The 21435-nt window shown below is 44.7% G+C and overlaps 1 protein-coding gene across 3 annotated transcripts in view; it reads right to left on the reverse strand.

Annotated features, from left to right (window-relative positions):
* RAPGEF4 (Rap guanine nucleotide exchange factor 4) overlaps positions 1-21435 on the reverse strand; it is a 330219-nt gene that overhangs the window by 75755 nt on the left and 233029 nt on the right. For all 3 annotated transcript variants that reach the window (NM_001192902.1, XM_015474949.3, XM_010801907.4), the window contains 2 exons: positions 17708-17829; positions 16025-16208 (listed from right to left, as the gene is read on the reverse strand). In NM_001192902.1, coding sequence (NP_001179831.1) covers positions 16025-16208; positions 17708-17829 — 306 coding nt within the window. The remainder of the gene's footprint in view (positions 1-16024; positions 16209-17707; positions 17830-21435) is intronic.

Raw genomic sequence — 21435 nt, forward strand, 5'->3', positions numbered from 1 at the left:
GCGATTTCTGCTGAACTCAGGGTTTGCCCGGGGGAGGTGGCAGCAGTACCAAGGACCAGTTCTTGTTCTGTATCCTGAAGGCCTTACGCTCTGTTATCCTCCCCACTGAAGGTCCAGTAAGACAAGATGCCCATGACCCCATTCTCTTTGACTATAGTACACATATGTGACATGGTAAGCAGTTAATTATTAATGGAGGGAGGAGACAGGATGAAAATGTTGGACCTGACCTCTTACTCCAAATCCCATTCAAAGATAGAAATTTTTTTTTTTTTTGGTAGGATTATAAATTTACTCATCCAGTTTTTTTTTTAATTTAATTTTATTTTTTAACTTTACAATATTGTATTGGTTTTGCCATATATCAAAATGAATCTGCCACAGGTATACATGTGTTCCCCATCCTGAACCCTCCTCCCTCCTCCCTCCCCATACCATCCCTCTGGGTCATCCGAGTGCACCAGCCCCAAGCATCCAGTATCGTGCTTCGAACCTGGACTGGTGACTTGTTTCATATATGATATTATACATGTTTCAATGCCATTCTCCCAAATCATCCCACCCTCTCCCTCTCCCACAGAGTCCAAAAGACTGTTCTATACATCTGTGTCTCTTTTGCTGTCTCATATACAGGGTTATTGTTACCATCTTTCTAAATTCCATATATATGCATTAGTATACTATATTGGTGTTTTTCTTTCTGGCTTACTTCACTCTGTATAATAGGCTCCAGTTTCATCCACCTCATTAGAACTGATTCAAATGCATTCTTTTTAATGGCTGAGTAATACTCCATTGTGTATATGTACCACAGCTTTCTTATCCATTCATCTGCTGATGGACATCTAGGTTGCTTCCATGTCCTGGCTATTATAAACAGTGCTGTGATGAACATTGGGGTACACGTGTCTCTTTCCCTTCTGGTTTCCTCAGTGTGTATGCCCAGCAGTGGGATTGCTGGGTCATAAGGCAGTTCTATTTCCAGTTTTTTAAGGAATCTCCACACTGTTCTCCATAGTGGCTGTACTAGTTTGCATTCCCACCAACATACTCATCCAGTTTTAAGAAATTATCAGCTAAAGCTACCCCGTCTAAATCAAGTTCAATGGGGGCCTAAAAAGAGATGACCGTCAAAAACCAAGCAACACCTGTTGGACTGGATCCTTGTTTTGGTCAGAATTTTGTCTGCCATGCTAAACATATAATAGGAAAGATGTTTTAAAATCCAAAACAGCACTGAAAATAAGTCACACCACCGTGACAAACCCTAAAATAGTGCTATCAGCAAGATCAGAGTGTTTCGGGAATTCTTGGGTGATGGGAAGCAGATGCGGACAGAATGGCTGAGAGAGGCCTGGAGGCAGACACAGCTCTGCACTCACAGAAGGAAACCCACACAGGAGGAAGATAGCGCTGCTGATAAGACAAGGGCAGGAGAAGGTCCCAGGGGTTCATCGCATCACTGCCCCGTGCAGGGCAGGGGCTGGCGAGCAGCAGGCTGCCCAGGCTCCAACTTGAGACCTGCCAAGACAAATGTCCAGGAAGGGCCTGAGAAGGAAGCGGAGCCCTGGGCCCTCCTGCCAGACACAGAGGAGGGGGAGAAGTGGGAGCTCTCCCAGGAGGGACTTCCTGGGAAGGGCTCCATTCCTGGGAGAGCCTCCTGAGTTTGGCAGCTGGTGGGAGGACAGGAGGGAGGGGTTCAGCCTGCCTGCTCCCCATGTGTCTCTCATAGGAAGCAAGGCCTGTCCTGAAGCACAGCCCCCACTGCCTTCAGGGGTTGGGGTGCTGTTGGCCAATCTGCAGAGACCCACGTGGAACTCATTCTACCCCTGGTCCTCCATTCATCGGTAACAAAACCAAGAAATTAAGACTTCCATGGGGCTTGCTGGATGCCCCGGAGAAACCCATGACAGCCATGTGAAACCAAATGGAACAAAGCCTAGAAACAGTTTAGTCTCTGAGTCCTAAATACCACTCTGAATGAAAGGGGAAAAAAACGAACAACAACAACAACAAGCCTGTGGTCTACAGTGGTCAGTGTCATCACAGGGCAGGCCACTGTCGCTGGGTGATCCACCCAGACAGCAACCGTCCTTTTGGTCCTGTTTACAGCACATGTTTTAACGAGGTGAGAGAAGTCAGGACGGCAAGGTGAGCAGAGACTGGCTTTAGAAAATGAACACCTTTACAGCTGAAAAAGCAACAAAAGCATTCACTGGAGGTGTGCCGTGAGGGGTTTCCATCAACATGTTGTTAGGGTTGAAGGTTGAGGGAGGTCCCGGGGAGGAGGCCAGATGGAGCCGAGGTCGGTGTGACCATCCCGTGTCCATGAGTGGGAGTCAGACGGGAGCCCCTCCCCCAGCCCAGCGGCCCTAGAGCTTGTGGCTGCAGCAACAGAACAGGCCGAGCCTTGGCGGGGACGCCGGCTCAGAGCTGCTGTGCCATCTGGTGCCTCGGAAAAGACCTCTCTGCTCTGGCCTCAGACGAAGCTTCTCCCCTCCGTGTGCGCCACCTACTTCCCCACCATCACCACTGAACAAAGTCGCGTTTTACAAGCAGGTTTCTTGTGGCAGACAGTGGCATTGAGTACCTCTCATGCTTTGGTCCTTGTAGGGGCAGACAGGAAAGAAAAATGGAAGAGGGATCCCACAAATCAGCTCCCAGCCTGTTCAAAGAGTCATGAAAGGGTCCCCAGGGCTGAAGGCAATCTGGCTTTCAAGAGCCAAGGGAACACTGTGCCCCGATCGAGCAGGAGGAGGGACCTCACATGTTACCTTCACAGAGGACCTGTGAGGCCAGGGAAGTGAATCGGCTCTCTGGCTGCTCTGAGTGGCAGCACGTGAATGTACCTGGTCTTTACTTGTCCTTCTCCAGATGTCACAGGGAGAGGCATTAGGCATCCCTGCTTCTTTATAAACCTGCGTGGTGCCACATTGATGGGGATTTGTAGGATCCTGCTGGGGAAAGGCCTAGTTTCTGCAGGGGACGCATTCTGGCGGCAATGTCTAGTTACAGACAAGATAATAAACGGGGATAGAGGGAGAGGCATTTTCTACATTAAAGGATGGAAGGGCTCAGGTGATATTGGAAGCTGCTGGTAAATACAGTTTTATCAAGGAATTTATCAAGGTCAGAGACACAGCTCTTTGGTTATTGGAACGTGGATAAAATGAGGGATTCACCCGGCACCAAGCAGGCATGCTGGCATGGCCAGTGGTAACCCGGGCAGGTGAAAGACAAATAACCCAGCTCTTCTAGATTTGTCACCCAGTAGACCTATTCCCTGGCGCATGGGAAAAATACCCAGAAAAGTCAGTGTTATAAATATGTAAGACCTGGTCAAGCACCAAAATAAAGGAAATGCTTTACTATATTTTTCTTGGGGCTGGAATGCTTTATTTTGGTGGTAACACTCCACCTCAGTCCACCTGATTCTCCTGCTTTCAAGTCATTTCTCAAGCATGGGTCACTTTCCAATGCTCTTAAAAGATTTTCTTGAGATTCAACTCTTCCACTTCCCTTAAAGTTTGGTGTGGTTTCCCACCCCCTTGTCTAACAAACCAGCACAACGTGTTTGCTTCTTTTCTTCACCTCCCAGGACACTTGCTTCTTAAGAGTTAGCTCTTAAGTATTTGAGACATTCCCAGAGCCTGGTGATGGGCCATTTAAGGTATCCTCCCCAACTCTGTTGGCTCATTTCCCTGCTACACCACAACCCTCTCACCTTACTCTCAACCCAGAAAAGGACATTTTAAGCTTATCAGATACATTTTCTCCATTCTGTTTTCAAGGTTTTTGGTCATCTTTACTATCATTATTCTGAATTCTTTTTCAGGTATGAGAGAATTTATTAGAGGATACTTAGGAAGCCAAGTGGAGAAAGCAATGGCACCCCACTCCAGTAGTCTTGCCTGGAGAATCCCAGGGAAGGGGGAGCCTGGTGGGCTGCCATCTATGGGGTCGCACAGAGTCAGACACGACTGAAGCGACTTAGCAGCAGCAGCAGCAGCAGCAGCAGCAGCAGCAGCAGGGTTAGTTCTCTGGTAGTCTAGAGTCTTGGAGTCAGTGCTCCTGCTCCAAAGGCTCAGGGCTTGTTCTCAAGTTTTCCGTGGTTCTGTATATTCTTTTCCAGTGGTCAGGTACTCTGGTCTGCTCTCAGCTGGAGTTCTGCAAGCATTTCTGTATCTGAAGGTGTATTCCTGACATATCTGTGGAAAGAGACGTACTCCACATCCACCTACTCCTCTGCCATCTTGTTTTTCCCTTTTAAGCTTATCAGATACAATTAGACATTGTCTAGGTCTGACTGCAAACCCTGTGTACATGAGGATTCTTCCCTTCTTTGTGAAGTCAGAAATGAATGTGATTTAGCCTGCTGTTAAGGGTAAAAGCCTTTGGAGAGAAATTTGGGAGAAATGAGGTCATCCTCATTTCTTTACCTCATGTCCTCATCATCAGGACATGGGGTAAAGATTCCATAATTCAGTGCCTCTGAGGCCTAAGTGTTTGGGGACATTGTGATTTGAGGTTTTTCAAGTTCAGAAGCTAAATATGCCAGAAATTCTTCCAGCAAAAGTGTTTACTATCAGAGCACAATAGAAGTGTACCATTAAACCTTTTCAAAGGTACAGCCACAAATATTTTCCTTTAAAATACCTAAGCAGCAAGTTGAGAAAAGCAAATTTGGATGGAAGCAGATAGTTATAGCTACCTGTATTTGTGTATGAGACATATATATCAGATAGAAAATGCAAACATTTTTTGAGGAGATGCTATGTGGGTACATTATTTTTCCTTTATAAAAATTAATTCTTCATGAATCAGGGACAGAAAGATATTTCTTTGCATTCCACTGCTTGTTCAGTAAATCCACCAGAGAACTTGAAGCTACCTGTTAGAGATGAAATATTATTATTCATGAAAAAAAAAGAATGAAATTGGATTTGGAGTAAGCAGACTTGGGTTCTGTCTCTGGTTCAGCTACATATACTACTGCGTGATGAAGAAGACACTCAGAATCCACTAAGCTCAGTTTCTCCATCTGTAAATTGTGGGTAATAACATTAGCACTACTCAGTTTGCACAGTTAGGCTGAGGTTCAAAGAGGGGATGTAAATGAGGTCACTATATATAAAAGGTATAGTGCAAAGCATATTTAATTATTACGTTTGTCTGTGATCCTGACTTGTGTGTTGATATGAATTTTTTCTACAGTAGATGATATATTTGAACTTCATTCAGATCTATATGGGCTTCCCTGGTGGCTTAGATGGTAAAGAATCTGCCTGCAGTGCAAGAGACCTGGGTTCAATAGATTCCCTGGAGGAGGGCGTGGCAACCCACTCCAGTATTCTGGCCTGGAGAAACCCATGGACAGAGGAGCCTGGTGGATTACAGTCCATGGGTTCACAAAGAGTTGGGCTGAGCAACTGAGCACAGCACAGCATAGGTCGATATAGTCATCATTTAATGAACTGAGACTAGTCTGTAGTAACTATTTTAAAATCAGATTTCCATGACATGTTTCCTCAACAATGCTCAAAGAACAAAGCCAAGAGACCGTTTTGAAGCCTTTTTGGCCTGGGACAGGTGGTAGACCGCAGAACAGAACACAGGCTCAAGTCAGAAAGACCTGGACCAAATCCCGAGTCCTCCTCTTTCAGGATAAACAACAAGTGATTTAACATAAGCCTCATCTTCCTTATTCATAAAATGGGGATAATATTAATCACTACCTCAAAGATCTGTTGAAAGAATAGAATCAGACAGCTGTTGAGCACAGTGCCTAGCACACATGTGCTCGGTAAACGTTGGCTGTAATTAAATACTATTGTAGTTGTTTTTCCGTTTACAATCCCTTGTGAAACTGGGAGAGAGTAAGAAAGATAGCGCTGCTGCTGCTGCTGCTGCTAAGTCACTTCAGTCGTGTCCAACTCTGTGCGACCCCATAGACGGCAGCCCACCAGACTCTGCCGTCCCTGGGATTCTCCAGGCAAGAATACTGGAGTGGGTTGCCATTTCCTTCTCCAATGCATGAAAGTGAAAAGTCAAAGTGAAGTCACTCAGTCGTGTCTGACCCTCAGCGACCCCATGGACTGCAGCCTTCCAGGCTCCTCCATCCATGGGATTTTCCAGGCAGGAGTACTGGAGTGGGGTGCCATTGCCCTCTCCAAAGATAACGCTAAGTCGTGTCCGACTCTTACGATCCCACAAACTGTAGCCCGCCAGGCTCCTCTGTCCATGGGATTCTCCAGGCAAGAATACTGGAGTGGGTTGCCATTTCCTTCTCCAGGGGATGAGAGTAAGCAGGTATTAAACTCATGTTATAGTTTAAGAGACTTGTAATCTGACGATGTTGGGGGACTTACTGGTAACTTGGTAAGACCAGAATCCAGGGCTCTTGTGCTTAGTATGGCTTTCACTTTATTTAGCAGACTCTTAGGTCAAATGCATGTATCTCAAAAGCTGTCATTAATTTCTCAAAATACCATTAATTCTCCTCTCAAAAAAACTCAGTATCCGGCATTCTGTCTTTAGTCTCGGGCCCTCCAATCCATTCTCTACAGATAGCAGAGAAACCTACCTACTGCAAAGCTGGCCATGCCACACCTCCCTTTAAACTAGTCAACAGTGCTCCAAATGGCTATAAAATAATACACAGACACACAGAGAAGCAGACCCCCTTCAACCTGGCCTCAGCCTAACTCTCCAGCCACATTTACCCACATGCCTGCTCTGGGGGCACTCCTTTGGCTCCTTACTGGAACTTTCTTGACATTTTTCTGGCCCCACACACCCCTGCACCCCTGCTAGGCTAGGAATTCTTTCTTCGTTCTAGGAAGAAGGGCACTTCTTATTTTCTTCTGTGGTTAAAAAGAAAGGGTTTGAGAATCAACCTAAACACCCAACGGTGACAAACTGATCGCACTAAGGAGTTTTCAAAGGATAGACTACTATGCACCTATTAAAAGTCCCACCTTTTAAAAAATACTTATGGTTAAGGGAGAATGCCATGCTATATTATTAACTGTAAAAAGTTAGGAACTGAAGAATAATCAAGGGATAGGTACCAAAATGTTAATGATAATAATCTCTGGAAGATGTGATTGGCAGGTGTTATTTATTCTTCTTTGACTCTTTTTAGTACTTTCCAAATTTTCTATGCAATGAACAGATCAACTTGAACATTAAAAAGGCATAACAATCTTGAGGCAATCTAATAATGATGCCTAAACTGTAAACTGTGGTGTTGGAGAAGACTCTTGAGAGTCCCTTGGACTGCAAGGAGATCCAACCAGTCCATTCTGAAGATCAGTCCTGGATGTACTTTGGAAGGACTGATGCTAAGGCTGAAACTCCAGTACTTTGGCCACCTCATGCGAAGAGTTGACTCATTGGAAAAGACTCTGATGCTGGGAGGGATTGGGGGCAGGAGGAGAAGGGGACGACAGAGGATGAGATGGCTGGATGGCATCACTGACTCGAGGGACGTGAGTCTGAGTGAACTCCGGGAGTTGGTGATGGACAGGGAGGCCTGGCATGCTGCGATTCATGGGGTCGCAAAGAGTCAGACATGACTAAGCGACTGAACTGAACTGAAACTGTAAACGGCAGCTATATCCATCTTTTTCTATCCCAAATCTGGGTCCTAAGAGCATCAATCCATAGGTTGGTTCTTGGGCATGTAAATATGAGAAACAAGGAGTAAACTGCTTTCATAGGGCGAAGGCAAATCTAAACTCTAGAAACAGCCCACTTAATGCAGTCATTTCTTCTGGTAAATTCCAGAAACTTACACTTAGGGCACAGCTGTCTTTTCAGGAAAAACAAAGGCAAAGTTCATCATGCGCTGAAGGAAAAGACTCCATAGTGAATTTTTTTTATTTCCTCAGGATCAGCTCTTTTAGTCATGCTTCTGTTTTCATTTGATTTGCATCTGAGGATGGACTTTTTTTCACTCTGAACATTCTCTTGGCATACCCCAGCAGAAATCACAAGCCCAAGCACTAATGGTTTTAGGCTTGCTAATCTGGGTTCCACTGAAGAAACAAATTTTCCTATAACTATCAGGATTTCAAATATCACACCCTCCAAAAATAGCTTGGGCAGGTAAAGACTATTAAAAACAGGCTCTGCTAATGAAGAGAAAACACACAACCTCTCACGTGCCCTCTAGAGCACATGTGTGGAACAGCAGGTGGTGGCTGTCTAAACAACTCTTCCTTCTGGTATTTTCTCGTATCACTTGATTATCTTAAATTGTTTCCTTTCAATCTTATGTCCCACAGTATATGTTAGAAAATATTACTCAAGCACATGAAATAAATGAATTTAAGATTATGAGTTTCGACCATTTGGTAGACCTAAACCTGCCAGCATTTCAAATATACATGTATAATTTATATAAATATATATATATATATTTGTATATATTTCCTGGTGATTGCAGCCATGAAATTAAAAGATGCTTGCTCCTTGGAAGAAAAGTTATGACAAACCTAGATGGCATATTATAAAGCAGAGACATTACTCTGCCAACAAAGGTCCATATAGACAAAGCTACAGTTTTCCCAGTAGTCATGTATGGATGTGAGAGTTGGATCATGAAGAAGGGTGAAGGCCAAAGAACTGATGGTTTTGAACTGTGGTGTTGGAGAAGACTCTTGAGAGTCCCTTGGACTGCAAGGAGATCAAACCAGTCAATCATAAAGGAAATAAATCCTGAATATTCACTGGAAGGACTGATGTTGAAGTTGAAGCTCCAATACTTTGGTCACCTGATATGAAGAGCCAACTCATTAGAAAAGACCCCAATGCTGGGAAAGATTGAAGGTAGGAGGAGATGGAGATGACAGAGGACAAGATGATATGGCATCACTGACTCAATGAACATGGGTTTGGGCGAGCTCCAGGAGATGGTGAACGACAGGGAAGCCTGGTGTGCTGCAGTCAATGGGATTGCAAAGAGTCAGACACAACTGAGCAACTGAACAACAACAACAAATATAAATTTATGTGGGCTTCCCCAGTGGCTCAGCGGTAAAGAATCTGCCTGGCAATGCAGGAGACTTCAGAGACACAGGTTTGATCCCTGGGTCAGGAAGATCCCCTGGAGGAGGGCATGGGAACCCACTCCAGTATTCTTGCCTGGAGAATCCCGTGGACAGAGGAGCCTGGCGGGCCACAGTCCCTAGGATCACAAAGAGTTGGACATGACTGAAGTGACTGACTACACATAAGTTTATATATAATTTATAAAATACATATAAAACTCAAATATATATACATATATAAAGTTTCATTTCCCCCCCTTCTGCTCAGGCCCAATTGACAAGCTTCTAGGCTTTTAGGGAGTTTCAAAATTTCAGACAGACCAGAATTAGATTCGGGAAATGGCATCCACTCATTTCCCTCCTGCCTGAGGCTGTTTTCTGATTGACAGCTTCCAGTGGAGAGCTAGGTCTCACTTTCCTCGAAAGAGGAAGTTGGGAGCCTTGTATGGCAAGAGCCTTCTTTGTCTCCTTGAAGCCTCTTTTCGTCCAGCCGGCCTCAAGCTTACAACATTCTGTTTACCTGCTCAGTCCACATCTCTTTTTCCAGTCCCTCTCCGAAGTACTTGCTCAAAGGCAGCCAGAATGTATGTTTCTGCTGGTAAGGGTCTCTACTGTATCTATTTGCGGTAGGGTACCCTCTTGTTTTTAGACTTATAAACAAAGCAAAATCAAAACAGTAAGCTGCAGAAGCTCATTTTAGGTTTGCTGGCCCTGTCTGGAAGCCGCAACAACAGCGCCATCAAACTCTCACTGTTGTACAGCACTTACCCCCCAAAACCGCCCAGGTCTGCACCTGTGAGGCTGGGTGGGCATTGTGAGCCACTCTGCCTGCCACCACATAAAAAGCTAATTTCGCATTCAGAATATATGTTTTTTTTCAATACCAATAGCAACAAGAGTGTGCCAAAAAATTTCCCCTGAAGCTCTATTCTGTTTTTTAAACTACAGAACATTCTTTCATAGTTTGACAGTTAAAATGCCGCAGTTAATGTAATAAACAGAGAATTTTTCTAAGTAGCCTGTCAAAACAAGTGACACTTTTTTTTTTTTTGCTAGCGAGTCTCAGATTCAGAACAATAGGAAGTACCTTTCAAAGCAACATCTTCATTATACAATCAAATTCTCAAAGTAATCTTCTCATCAAAGAATATTGTGTTATTTCTTTCCCAGTAATTATCAGAGTTCTGCAACCTCCCTGGCAGTGGTGACTATTATAAAATGCAGCTGTGCTGAGTTACAATATTAGGGGGTCCTGCCCCGGTCAATATGGAACCAGTGCAGCTCATGCCTCCACATTTCCTAGTGACTTGGCAGTTTGGGCAGTCAAAAGTCAACATTTCCAGGACCAGTGAATATACCATCAAGTTCCCAGGAGCTAAGGGCTCAGCTGTTCTCTGCAAGGACAGCAGAGACACCAGTAATTCTTGATGAACTCAGCTCATTTTCTTTCCACTTAAAGTACAGTAGAAGTTTCAAAGGTTATTATCTGATAAAAAAAATGGGGTGTGTGTGTGTGTAGAGTCGGAAGTCTGTCTCATAAAATTAGATTCCTTCTTTTTCACTTTTCCATCTATTAGGGACGGTCATTCACATAGAAATAAAAGCTAAGAGTACTGAGTCACAAGAAGAACTAGCAGTTTAATTTCAATGTTTGAGGTTTCATAAAGCCTGAAAAGATGGGACAATCCTAAGGGCACCCAAGATGATGTATCTTGGGATACTCATGAAACCTGTACTCTACAGCCAGAGATGGGCTGGAAAAGTCCAAACTTTGTAATGTAACTTTCTCTGAAGGATCTCTGAGTTAGTGCTGTATGGAAGGAAAAGAAATACAGGCTACTCTTTCTAAGGGAGACTCATGACATCAGCTCTCAGGCTCTTGCAAGGGTGAATCAAACAATTAGCATGAATATCCCTAGCATGCTGTCTTCCTTCCACACAGCCAACGCTCAATATGTTTGTGGCATCCAAATCTAATTTGGGAGTGCCTAATCCCCACCAACTGTACAAAAAAGATCTTCACGACCAAGATAATCACGATGGTGTGATCATCCTGACATGCCTCTTGAGAAACCTGTATGCAGGTCAGGAAGCAACAGTTAGAGCTGGACATGGAACAACAGACTGGTTTGAAATAGGAAAAGGAATATGTCAAGGCTGTATATTGTCATCCTGTTTATTTAACTTATATGCAGAGTACATCATGAGAAACGCTGGGCTGGAAGAAGCACAAGCTGGAATCAAGATTGCCAGGAGAAATAGCAATAACCTCAGATATGCAGATGACATCACCCTTATGGCAGAAAGTGAAGAGGAACTAAAAAGCCTCTTGAAGAAAGTGAAAGAGGAGAGTGAAAAAGTTGGCTTAAAGCTCAACATTCAGAAAACGAAGATCATGGCATCCGGTCCCATCACTTCATGGGAAATAGATGGGGAAACAGTGGAAACAGTGTCAGACTTTATCTTTTTAGGCTCCAAAATCACTGCAGATGGTGACTGCAGCCATGAAATTACCCCTTGGAAGAAAAGTTATGACCAACCTAGATAGCATATTGAAAAGCAGAGACATTATTTTGACAACAAAGGTCCGTCTAGTCAAGGCTATGGTTTTTCCAGAGGTCATGTATGGATGTGACAGTTGGATTGTGAAGAAAGCTGAGCGCTGAAGAATTGATGCTTTTGAACTGTGGTGTTGGAGAAGACTCTTGAGAGTCCCTTAGACTGCAAGGAGATCCAACCAGTCCATTCTAAAGGAGATCAGCCCTGGGTGTCCTTTGGAAGGAAGGATGCTAAAGCTGAAACTCCAGTACTTTGGCCACCTCATGCGAAGAGTTGACTCACTGGAAAAGACTCTGATGCTGGGAGGGATTGGGGGCAGGAGGAGAAGGGGACGACAGAGGATGGGATGGCTGGATGGCATCACCTACTCAATGAATGTGAGTTTGAGATGGTGATGGACAGGGAGGCTTGGCGTGCTGCGATTCATGGGTTGCAGAGTCGGACATGACTGAGCGACTGAACTGAACTGAATCCCCACCAGGTGGCGCTAGTGGCAAAGACCAACCCCCCCCCCCGCCCCGCCCCCCGCCCCCGCCCCGCCAAGTCTGCCAATACTGGAGACAGAAGAAACATGGGTTCCACCCCTAGGTCAGGAAGATCCCTTGGAGAGGTGTATGGCAAGCTACTCCAGTATTCTTGTCTGGAGAATCCCATGGATAGAGGAGCCTGGGGGGCTACAGTCCATGGGGTCGCAGAATCAGACACAACTGAAGCGACTTAACATGCTGTTAGCACGCACATTCCACTGGATTACAAACTCTCCAAAGGCAGGAACTATTTCACTACTTTCAAAAAACCTCTTTGGCAGATGCTCAAAAATACATGTGAATTGAATGGCATTTCTGTCTCCCTTGAAGCAACTGAGAGCTGAGGGACATCAGAGCTGGGGCTTTATGTTCATTTGTTCATTCAATCACTCAGCAAAGGTTTGCTGATAGCTGGCTTGGCATAAGGCACAGAGCTTGGGATATGCCCTTTTCTAACTTCCACATCAAGTTCAGTTTCCCTCTTCAGATCATGTTCTATCGATATGTACTACATTTTCCTTTGTAGCATGCAATGCAGCTGTTATTAAATGATTATTTGCATAACTAGTTGTTAATGGTCTGGCTCCTGCCCTAGACAGAAAGCTTCAGGCTGGGGGTGTGACCCTCTAGTTTAATGCTGCAGCCTTTGCAACTAACATAGTATCTAGGACAAAATAAATGTTCAATAAATATTGGTTAAATGACTAAATGAATGAAATAAAATGAGCTATGCCTTTGCCTTTAAGAAACTCAGTTTACAATAATGTTTCTCTCTCTCTTTTTTTTTTTTTTACAATAATGTTTCTCAACAGAGGCTTTCTGTTTAGGGCAGCTTCTTATTTTGTAGGGTTCTAGGAAGAAAGCTGAGCACTGAAGAATTGATGCGTTTGAACTGTGGTGTTGGAGAAGACTCTTGAGAGTCCCTTGGACTGCAAGGAGATCCAACCAGTCCATTATAAAGCAGATCAGTCCTGGGGGTTCTTTGGAAGGACTGATGCTAAAGCTGAAACTCCAGTACTTTGGCCACGTCATGTGAAGAGTTGACTCATTGGAAAAGACTCTGATGCTGGGAGGGATTGGGGGCAGGAGGAAAAGGGGACGACAGAGGATGAGATGGCTGGATGGCATCACTGACTTGATGGACGTGAGTCTGAGTGAACTCTGGGAGATGGTGATGGACAGGGAGGCCCGGTGTGCTGCGATTCATGGGGTCGCAAAGAGTCAGACATGACTGAGCAACTGAACTGAACTGAACTGAGGTAGTGGAGTGTGTTCAACATCCCTAGGTCCTGCCACGGCCCAGCAAATGCCAGCAGTGTGGCAACCAAAACCCACAATTTCTGATGCCTGCCCCTTGGGGCTGGCCTGCAGCTGTTTCAGAACCAGTGTGATATGGGCTTGAATGAACGTGGCAGCAAGAAGGGATGGAGCCAGGACATGAAGCGGAGGTAAACAAGGGACAGTGAGACACGGGCCACAGGGAAGAGCGGAGAGAAGCAGTCTAAGGGCAAGAGCACAGTGCAGCGTGAGGGCCGTCGTCTGAGTTCCCCAAATCCAGGGGATTCTCCCGTCTGTCCACCCACCGCCCCCACTGCCCCACCTCATGGTCCTTCAGGGCTCAGAGAACATCAATTGCTGGGCAGGTTTCTTGAGTACAACTCATGATGAGATCAGTGAAGCTCTGGCTTTTCTCTTTGGTAATTTTGGACTTTCCCGCAAAATTTTTGTTTGAAGAGAGGGTTTTGAAGCTAAAGGAACTGAGAATCATGGTTGTGGAGTTAAGGATGATGATGCTGATTGGGTAGAGGGAAGGCCTCTGAAACACATGGTGTGCAATTAAGAGAAAGTTGTGACCAAAAATGAGCTATGCTGAAGAGCCTCCTTGCAGCTCAGAGTAAGGGCAAGGGAGAGGGAAGAATCCTGGGGAAAGGGGAGGAGGGTGCAGTGAGAGGCTGCTGGGAGGTGGGGCCCACACCAGGAAGCTGGTCTGAGGGACATGGAGATGTGTTAAAGGGCAGTGCTTCTGTCGAGAGCCACTGGTAAATGGAGGTTGGCCAAGCCAGTGACTCAGAGTCGACACCCACAGCTGGCTGGCACCAGTTGCTGGGTGGAGTGGGATTTCATTTCCAGCAGAAAAACATAAGCCCTGTGTGCAGTGGCTGCAGGACCGTGTGCCAAGTCAGCCTTTAGTGAGAAGGTTTCCCTGAGGCACTTGCTTCTTTGTGTGCCCCACGGGGGTCGTGGAGTGTCCTAAACAGCTGAGCCTTGAAGAGCTGACGCTTTTGAACTGCGGTGCTGGAGAAGACTCTGGAGAGTCCCTTGCCCTGCAAGGAGATCCAACCAGTCCATCCTAAAGGAAATAAGTCCTGAATATTCATTAGAAGGACTGATGCTGAAGCTCCAATACTTTGGCCACCTGATACGAAGAACTGACTCATTGGAAAAGACCCTGATGCTGGGAAAGATTGAGGGCAGGAGGAGAAGCGGGTGACAGAGGATGAGATGGTTGGATGGCATCACTGACTCGATGGACCCAAGATTGAGCAAGCTCCAGGAGTTGGTGACGGACAGGGAAGCCTGGTGTGCTACAGCCCGTAGGGTCACAAACAGTCAGACATGACTGAGCAACTGACCTGACTGACTGAAACAGAGGAAGGGAGCAACAGAGTCTTTCTGCATTGATCTGATTAAACACTTGAGGGTCCTCAACTTTAGCGAGCAGGTTGCTACTGATGCTCAGGTAGGTTTCCACTGAGCTGGATGGGAGGGAGCACCTCACTGGACGAATGGAGGCCCTGAAGAGTTAACAGAGCAGTGGTGTCCTCTTGTGTCTTTAAGATGAAAGCCCTGATTCTAAAAGATACGTATACCCCTATGTGCATCACAGCACTATCTACAATAGCCAAGACATGCAGGCAATCTAAATGCCCATCAACAGATAAATGGATAGAGGTGGTACATATATATTGATACCATGGACTATTACTCAGTCATAAAAAGAATGAAATAATGCCCTTTGCAGCAACATAGATGAACCTAGAGATTTTCATACTAAGTGAAGTAAGGCAGGCAAAGACAAATGTTATATGCTGTCACTTATATGTTGAATCTAAAAAGTAATACAAATGAATCTATATGTAGAACAGAAAGACTCACAGACATAGAAAGCAAATTTATGATTACCAAGGGAAACGGGAGAGGGAGGATAAGTTAGGAGTTTGGGATTAATAGATGGAAACTGCTATACATAAAATAGATAAACAACAGATTAACTATACAGCACAGGGAACTATAGCCAGTGTCTTGCAATAACCTATAACGAAAATAATCTGAAAAAATATATGGAACTGGATCACTTTGTTGTGTGCCAGAAACTAACACAATATTGTAAATCAACTGTATTTCAATTTTTTTAAAAAGAATGTGTCTTCAAGCTAAGGAGAGAAGGCTCTGCATGGGGCAAAAGAATGTGCTGAATGAATGAATGTGGCATAGGAGAACAGGCATGAAGTCCACAGTCCTGACATCCTCTGTCCTGCTGCATTAGAAAGAAGGGGGCTGCCCCAGGCTGGCACAGAAGCAGAGCAGTTTCTGTTTGTCATGGACCAAAGGTTGTTTAATACGTGGACTCCGTTTTGACATCCTGAGCCGACTGCTAACAGTCTCCAGAGTTTTAACTCATGCAATAAGGGAAATGGAACTATCTGGCTCAAACATAGAAGAACATAACAGGAGGCAAACACTGCTGCATTGCCCCTTTGCAGCCTCTCCTTTGGCCCTGGGTGAAGTCAGGCCAGGACTTTTGAAGTCAGCCACGTTTCCCTCCGCGCAGGGACAAGCCTTGCACAGGGTGGCCCCAGTGACCAGCTAAGGGCTCTCACTCACGGTTTGCGAAGGACCATCCTCATGTGGGCGTCCGGGCCCATCTGCGACAGCAGCAGCATGGTGTCCTGCAGCTCCTCATCACACTCCTTTTTTTCCTCCTCCGTAGGCAAAGGGGCGTCCTCATGCTCATCATCCAGAAACCGATAAAATAAATATTTGTCTTGGAAGTGATGCTCCTGATCCACTACGGGAAACATGGGGGCAAGCATCAGCCGTGGGCACCTCTGCCTCACAGCCCGTTTGCCAGAAACGAATGATGGTGTCGGGCAAGACAGCCAAGTGGCAGCGAGGCGGTGGGACTCCTCACCCTTTTCCCGTGGCCTCGCCCAGGGCCCTGCAGCTGGAAGACGGGACCTCCGGGTTGCAGGCGTGCACCTCACAGCTCTCTCTGACCCGCCCATCTCCTGAGCTGCCCTAGGACTCTCCTATGAGAACCGGCCAACTTCCCTGAGATGAGCCCTCTGACCAGTGAAATTGCCTTGATGACATTTTCTAGTGTGTGGGTTACACATCCCAAAGAGGAAAATGACCAACTGCCAGATCATGCTCTATAGTGGTTTTGTCAAAGTACAGACTGAAAAAAACCTGACTTTATCAGCATCAGAATTGATTTTTTTTCTTTTTATATCTACTGTTTATAACCATGTCTGTCTGCACTTTAAAAATTAAAATAAAATTGTCTGAGCAAAGCTGACAAGACCAACCATCTAGGTCATATACCCCTAGTATCTAATAATAATTTCCTTCTAGTTCAAGTTTTAAAGAGTTTTTTTTTTTAATCATATTGCCTTTAAACCAGAAGATTTAGATCTCTGAAAGACAAAGTCATGAACTTGGTTTATAATCTGTCATCTATGTGTCTTAAAGTTTTAAGCTCCTTTTCAGGAGGGAGCATCAACACCGTCCAAAGATAAGGAGTGATAAATCCTTGCTGCTCAAAAATATGAATCAGCATCATCTGGGAGCTTGTTGGAAATGCAGACTCTCTGAATCAGAGTCTGCATTTTAACAAGAGTTCCAGGTGTTCTGGATACACAGTAAAGTCTGTGAAACACTGGCAAGACCATCATTACATTCCCAGGTATTAAGGGAAAGATTTTAGTAGTTTGTCTGTTTGGAAAAGTGATCCTTAAACAAATGGCATGAAGAGTTAAACCACAGTCCCACTCCTGTCCTGAATTGTTACTCTGCTTAGATATCAGGGGCTACAACCATAGAGCACGCATGATTTTACATACGGTCATTGCGTGGGTACACAAATTGGCTCTCCCAGAAAACGCAGGTTCTGAATTCATTACTCTTTCATGTCATCAGCCTGGCCACACACTTCATTGCTCTCATTTGGCCGCTGCATCAGGATTGCTGTGCGATGCTCAGAGTATAATCACGCTATCAATGAACCATGAATGCAAACTAATAAACATAATTGGAACTAATGCACTCGGGTTGCAATTTCATTTTCCCTTCATACGTTCTCCCAAGTTAGGAAGGTACAGTGGTGGAACACTGCAATCAACGGCATCCATTTGCTGCATTTGTATTGCTAAATGAAGACGCCAGCTCTGCGGGTCCCTAAAGAGATCATAATTCTTTCTGGCCCGTGTGGGAGTTCAGCCACAACCAACCCAGGGAAACACGCTTGGCATTTCTTGAGGGCTTTCCAGGGACCGCGTGTCATCTTACCATGGTTGAGAACGCTGTCTTCTACCAGGACTTGCCACATGCCCACAGCTTGCGTTCGGGAGTGAACACATGGAGTCTGCTGCAGCATCCAGTCCACCAGCTCGGTCCCCACACAGCACTGTCTGAAGAGTGGCGGGACACAAAGGAGGGGAGGTCACCCACTTGCAGATGAAGGATGGGAGACGGCTTCTGAGAGGAGCCCCTCCTGAAGGGCTTGGTGCCCTTCTACCCTTTGGCAAACAAAGCACCACACGATATGGGCACAGGTTCTCAAACTGTTGTACAAATCAACAAGACCACTCAACTCACAGGCAACCTTCTAGGCAAGGCTGGCTAAACTTCGAAAGAGCATCATAAGTTGCAGCCCCAGGGGAGACAGAAGGGTTGCTAGGCAAGAAGCATCATCTGGCAGGTGAATCCCAGGGCCAGAAATTCTAAAGCTGGTCCCAGAAAATTTCAGGGTCAAATGAAGTGTTAGTCTCTCTGTCGTGTCTAACTCTTTGACCCTATGAGCTGTACCTTGCCAGCCTCCTCTGAGGATAGAATTCCCCAGGGAAGAATACTGGAGTGGGTAGTCAGTCATTCCCTCCCTCAGGAGATAGCCCAACCCAGGGATTGAACTTGGGTCTCCTGCATTGCAGGCAGATTCTTTACCAACTGAGCTACCAGGGAAGTCAAGTGAAGGCAAAGCATAATTCTGACTTCTTTCCCCTGAGCTTTGTGAGGAATGGGTTAAGGTTTGTGAGGCCCTAGGAGGTGCTCTGTGACAGGCTCTGGATAAGTGCAAAATTATATACCACTTTCTATTTTCAAGTAATACTACTGAGCTTCCTCAGAGGGGTGTTGGGAGAAACAAGCAATTAGTGATGCAAATCTCTTTGAAAAAAAAGTTCAATGTAATGAACAGCAACACTTTGACAGAGCCTGTCATCTGAAGAGCTCCAAATGCTTTCTGTATAGGCACATACTCATCACTATGATGCCCCTCGGGGGTAAGATGGTCAGGATGGGCAAACTATTAATATGTACATTAGTTAGGAAGCACAGAACCACACACATACACACGTTAGGAAAGCTTCTGTGGGGAGAGACGTGTTTGTGGCATGACCATTCAGTTGAGGAGATGGGATGATGTAGTCTGAGGGAGGAACCCTAAGGGACAGAAGGACAAGCAGAGAGTTACAAGCAGCTGGCTGCCTACAGCTGGGTCTAGGTCACTGGTGGCCTCACCTCCTGTGCTGAGGATGCCACCATCTTTGAGGCACTGAGGCTGGTTCCAGCCCAGGGAGTTCCTCTCTAGTTGAACTGGAGGGGATTCCTGGTGCTGGTCCATTCTAGGAAGAGCGTAGCCCGGGAGGAGTCATGAGCTCCAGCACCAGGTCTGCTACATATTAGCTGCATGACTCTGTCTATATCGTTTCAAATTTCTGGTTCTTAATTTTTTTTTTATCTATAAAATAAAAGAAGAGGGAAAGATAGCCTCGAAGGCCACGTCCGTTTCTAAGATTCTAGGAACTCTGAAATCTATCAGAGATCCTGGGATGTTCTAATTTGGATCTGACCCACCACACAAGGAAGATGTCCTGAGAAGACTATTAGATTTCCAGGACTGCTCTGATTACAGACTATTACACATTAGAGCCTCAATGGGCAAAGAGGCACCTAGTTACTCTTTGTCCTGAACCAAATGTATGATCTGTCGTGTTCCTCTTCTAATTTGAGAATTTATTAATGGGAAAAGTCATGTAAAAGTATAAAAAATCAATTTAATGTGGCTTTTAAGTCAATGATTACTTTTATGAAAAAAAGCACATGGAATTGAGATGATCCCAGGGCTTTGGGGCCCTGGGACAGGGAATAAGGATCTTGTATTCAGAACAAAGACACATGGTGGTGCGACTTGTAGCTGATGGAATCATGGGTTTCCTCTCGATTAATGACATTTAGTTATTTTAAGATTCACAGCTGACCTCTGGTGTGGTAACCACTGGGGATGACACTGCATCTGGGCAGACTTTGACCCCTAATGCTGTTGTCATGATAGAAGTGGGGAGAAGCATGAGTAGGGGAGGGGATGAAACGGGAACCAAGATCTGGGACCAGGCACTCAAAATGTCCTGCAGGAAAAGGAAATCATGCCTCATGGGTCATTATCAACAGATCATTAATTTGTGTCATAGGGTGTGGAATAGAGTTAACACCTATGTTTCAGGGGTTTAAAATCTTACTGCTATGGAGCAAGAAAGAGATTATGGTTTCTGACTTCTAGTTTCCAATATTTGTCACCAAAGATGACATCTTTAATGGAATTTCCCTAGCGCAAGTCAACACTTGCGAAAGCATAATCACATTTTAAATTAAGGAAAAGAAATTAGAAAGTAAAAGGTCCTTCAGCTGTATGAGACTCTGAGAGTCACTTGATTAGTTAAAGAGGTTGAGCGCTCTCCCTGAGGCCACAGACAGGTGTTTGAACCTCTACTTCCCTCCAAATTATAGCAGTGTGTAGGAACTATAGACTTAAAAAAAAAGGATGAACTTCCAGAGTTGAAGGAAAGGCTTCCAAATGTAATCATCCAAAATGGTAGCTGGTAAATATCCATATTATAAGGGCAAGAGGCGCAATCTGTCCTTAGAGATGGAACATGTCCCAAGAAGAACATGCTACTGATTAAAATGTTTCTCAGATCCCACCAAATAGAATTCCAGAATTCTATTAAGAGGAGGCCATTCTAAATGTAACAAATAGGGCCTTCCATAGTGGTCCAGTGGGGAAGACTCTGTGCTTCCAATGCAGTGGATGTGGGTTCAATCCCTGGTTGGGGAACTAAGATGCTACATGCCCTGCAACGTGGCCAACAAATTAAAAAAAAAAAAGTAACAAATCATTTTGGTCTTATAAACATATTCATGACAAATGCAAGCAGAAGACTGTTTGCATAGAAAGCAGAAAAAGTGATCCTAAGAGGAAGAATTTGCCATGCATTTCCAGCTTTCCTTGGGAAGAGACTGGATTTTGAGGCAATATATTCAAACATTCACTGTAGAGTGAGTCAGGAATAATTTTATAAGTTCTATCATGGTTTACAATAGCTAGAAAGATATATATCCTTTGTGATAACTTTAAAGTTTGTATTCTAACTTTTCACTGTTTTATGAATTTGGTTCATGTGAATCAAATCAGTTTTGACTCATGCTAAGTCTAATGGGTTCTGAGATCATGTCTAGGCTAAATGAGACAGAGGGCCCTACAATTGCTGAAAGAGGACTGTGAGTCTGAATCATAGGTGCAGGGAGAGAGAGTGAAGGCTTATGTGCCATAAACAGGCCATTCTAGTTCCTGAATCCTTTTTGAATTGATAAAATCAAAAGTTAAAGGTGAGACATGAATCCTTCATTGACCCACTATGGTTCAATCATCTCAGAAGGTCAGCTAAATCACATGGCCCCAGTCTTAATCATTTCTTAACTCCAGTGGCAGCCATAATGAGTCTTTATTCTGTACGATCAGAGGTGTGAAAGAGTTGAATATCTTACTATATTCATACTACAATGAAATCCTACATTAGAAAGTAAATTATGTAAAGGGTATTTTATATTTTTTTCCCTCCTGTATCCTTAGAGTTTGAAACACAATAATGCTTGATGCCCAGTAGGTACTTAACAAATGTGTAGAATGAATGAAAGAAACTCAGAAGTCAATTAACCTTGGTTTAAATCCTGGCTCTGCC

The sequence above is a fragment of the Bos taurus genome, chromosome 2 (assembly GCF_002263795.3).
Source record: "Bos taurus isolate L1 Dominette 01449 registration number 42190680 breed Hereford chromosome 2, ARS-UCD2.0, whole genome shotgun sequence".
NCBI classification, from domain to species: Eukaryota; Metazoa; Chordata; class Mammalia; order Artiodactyla; family Bovidae; genus Bos; species Bos taurus.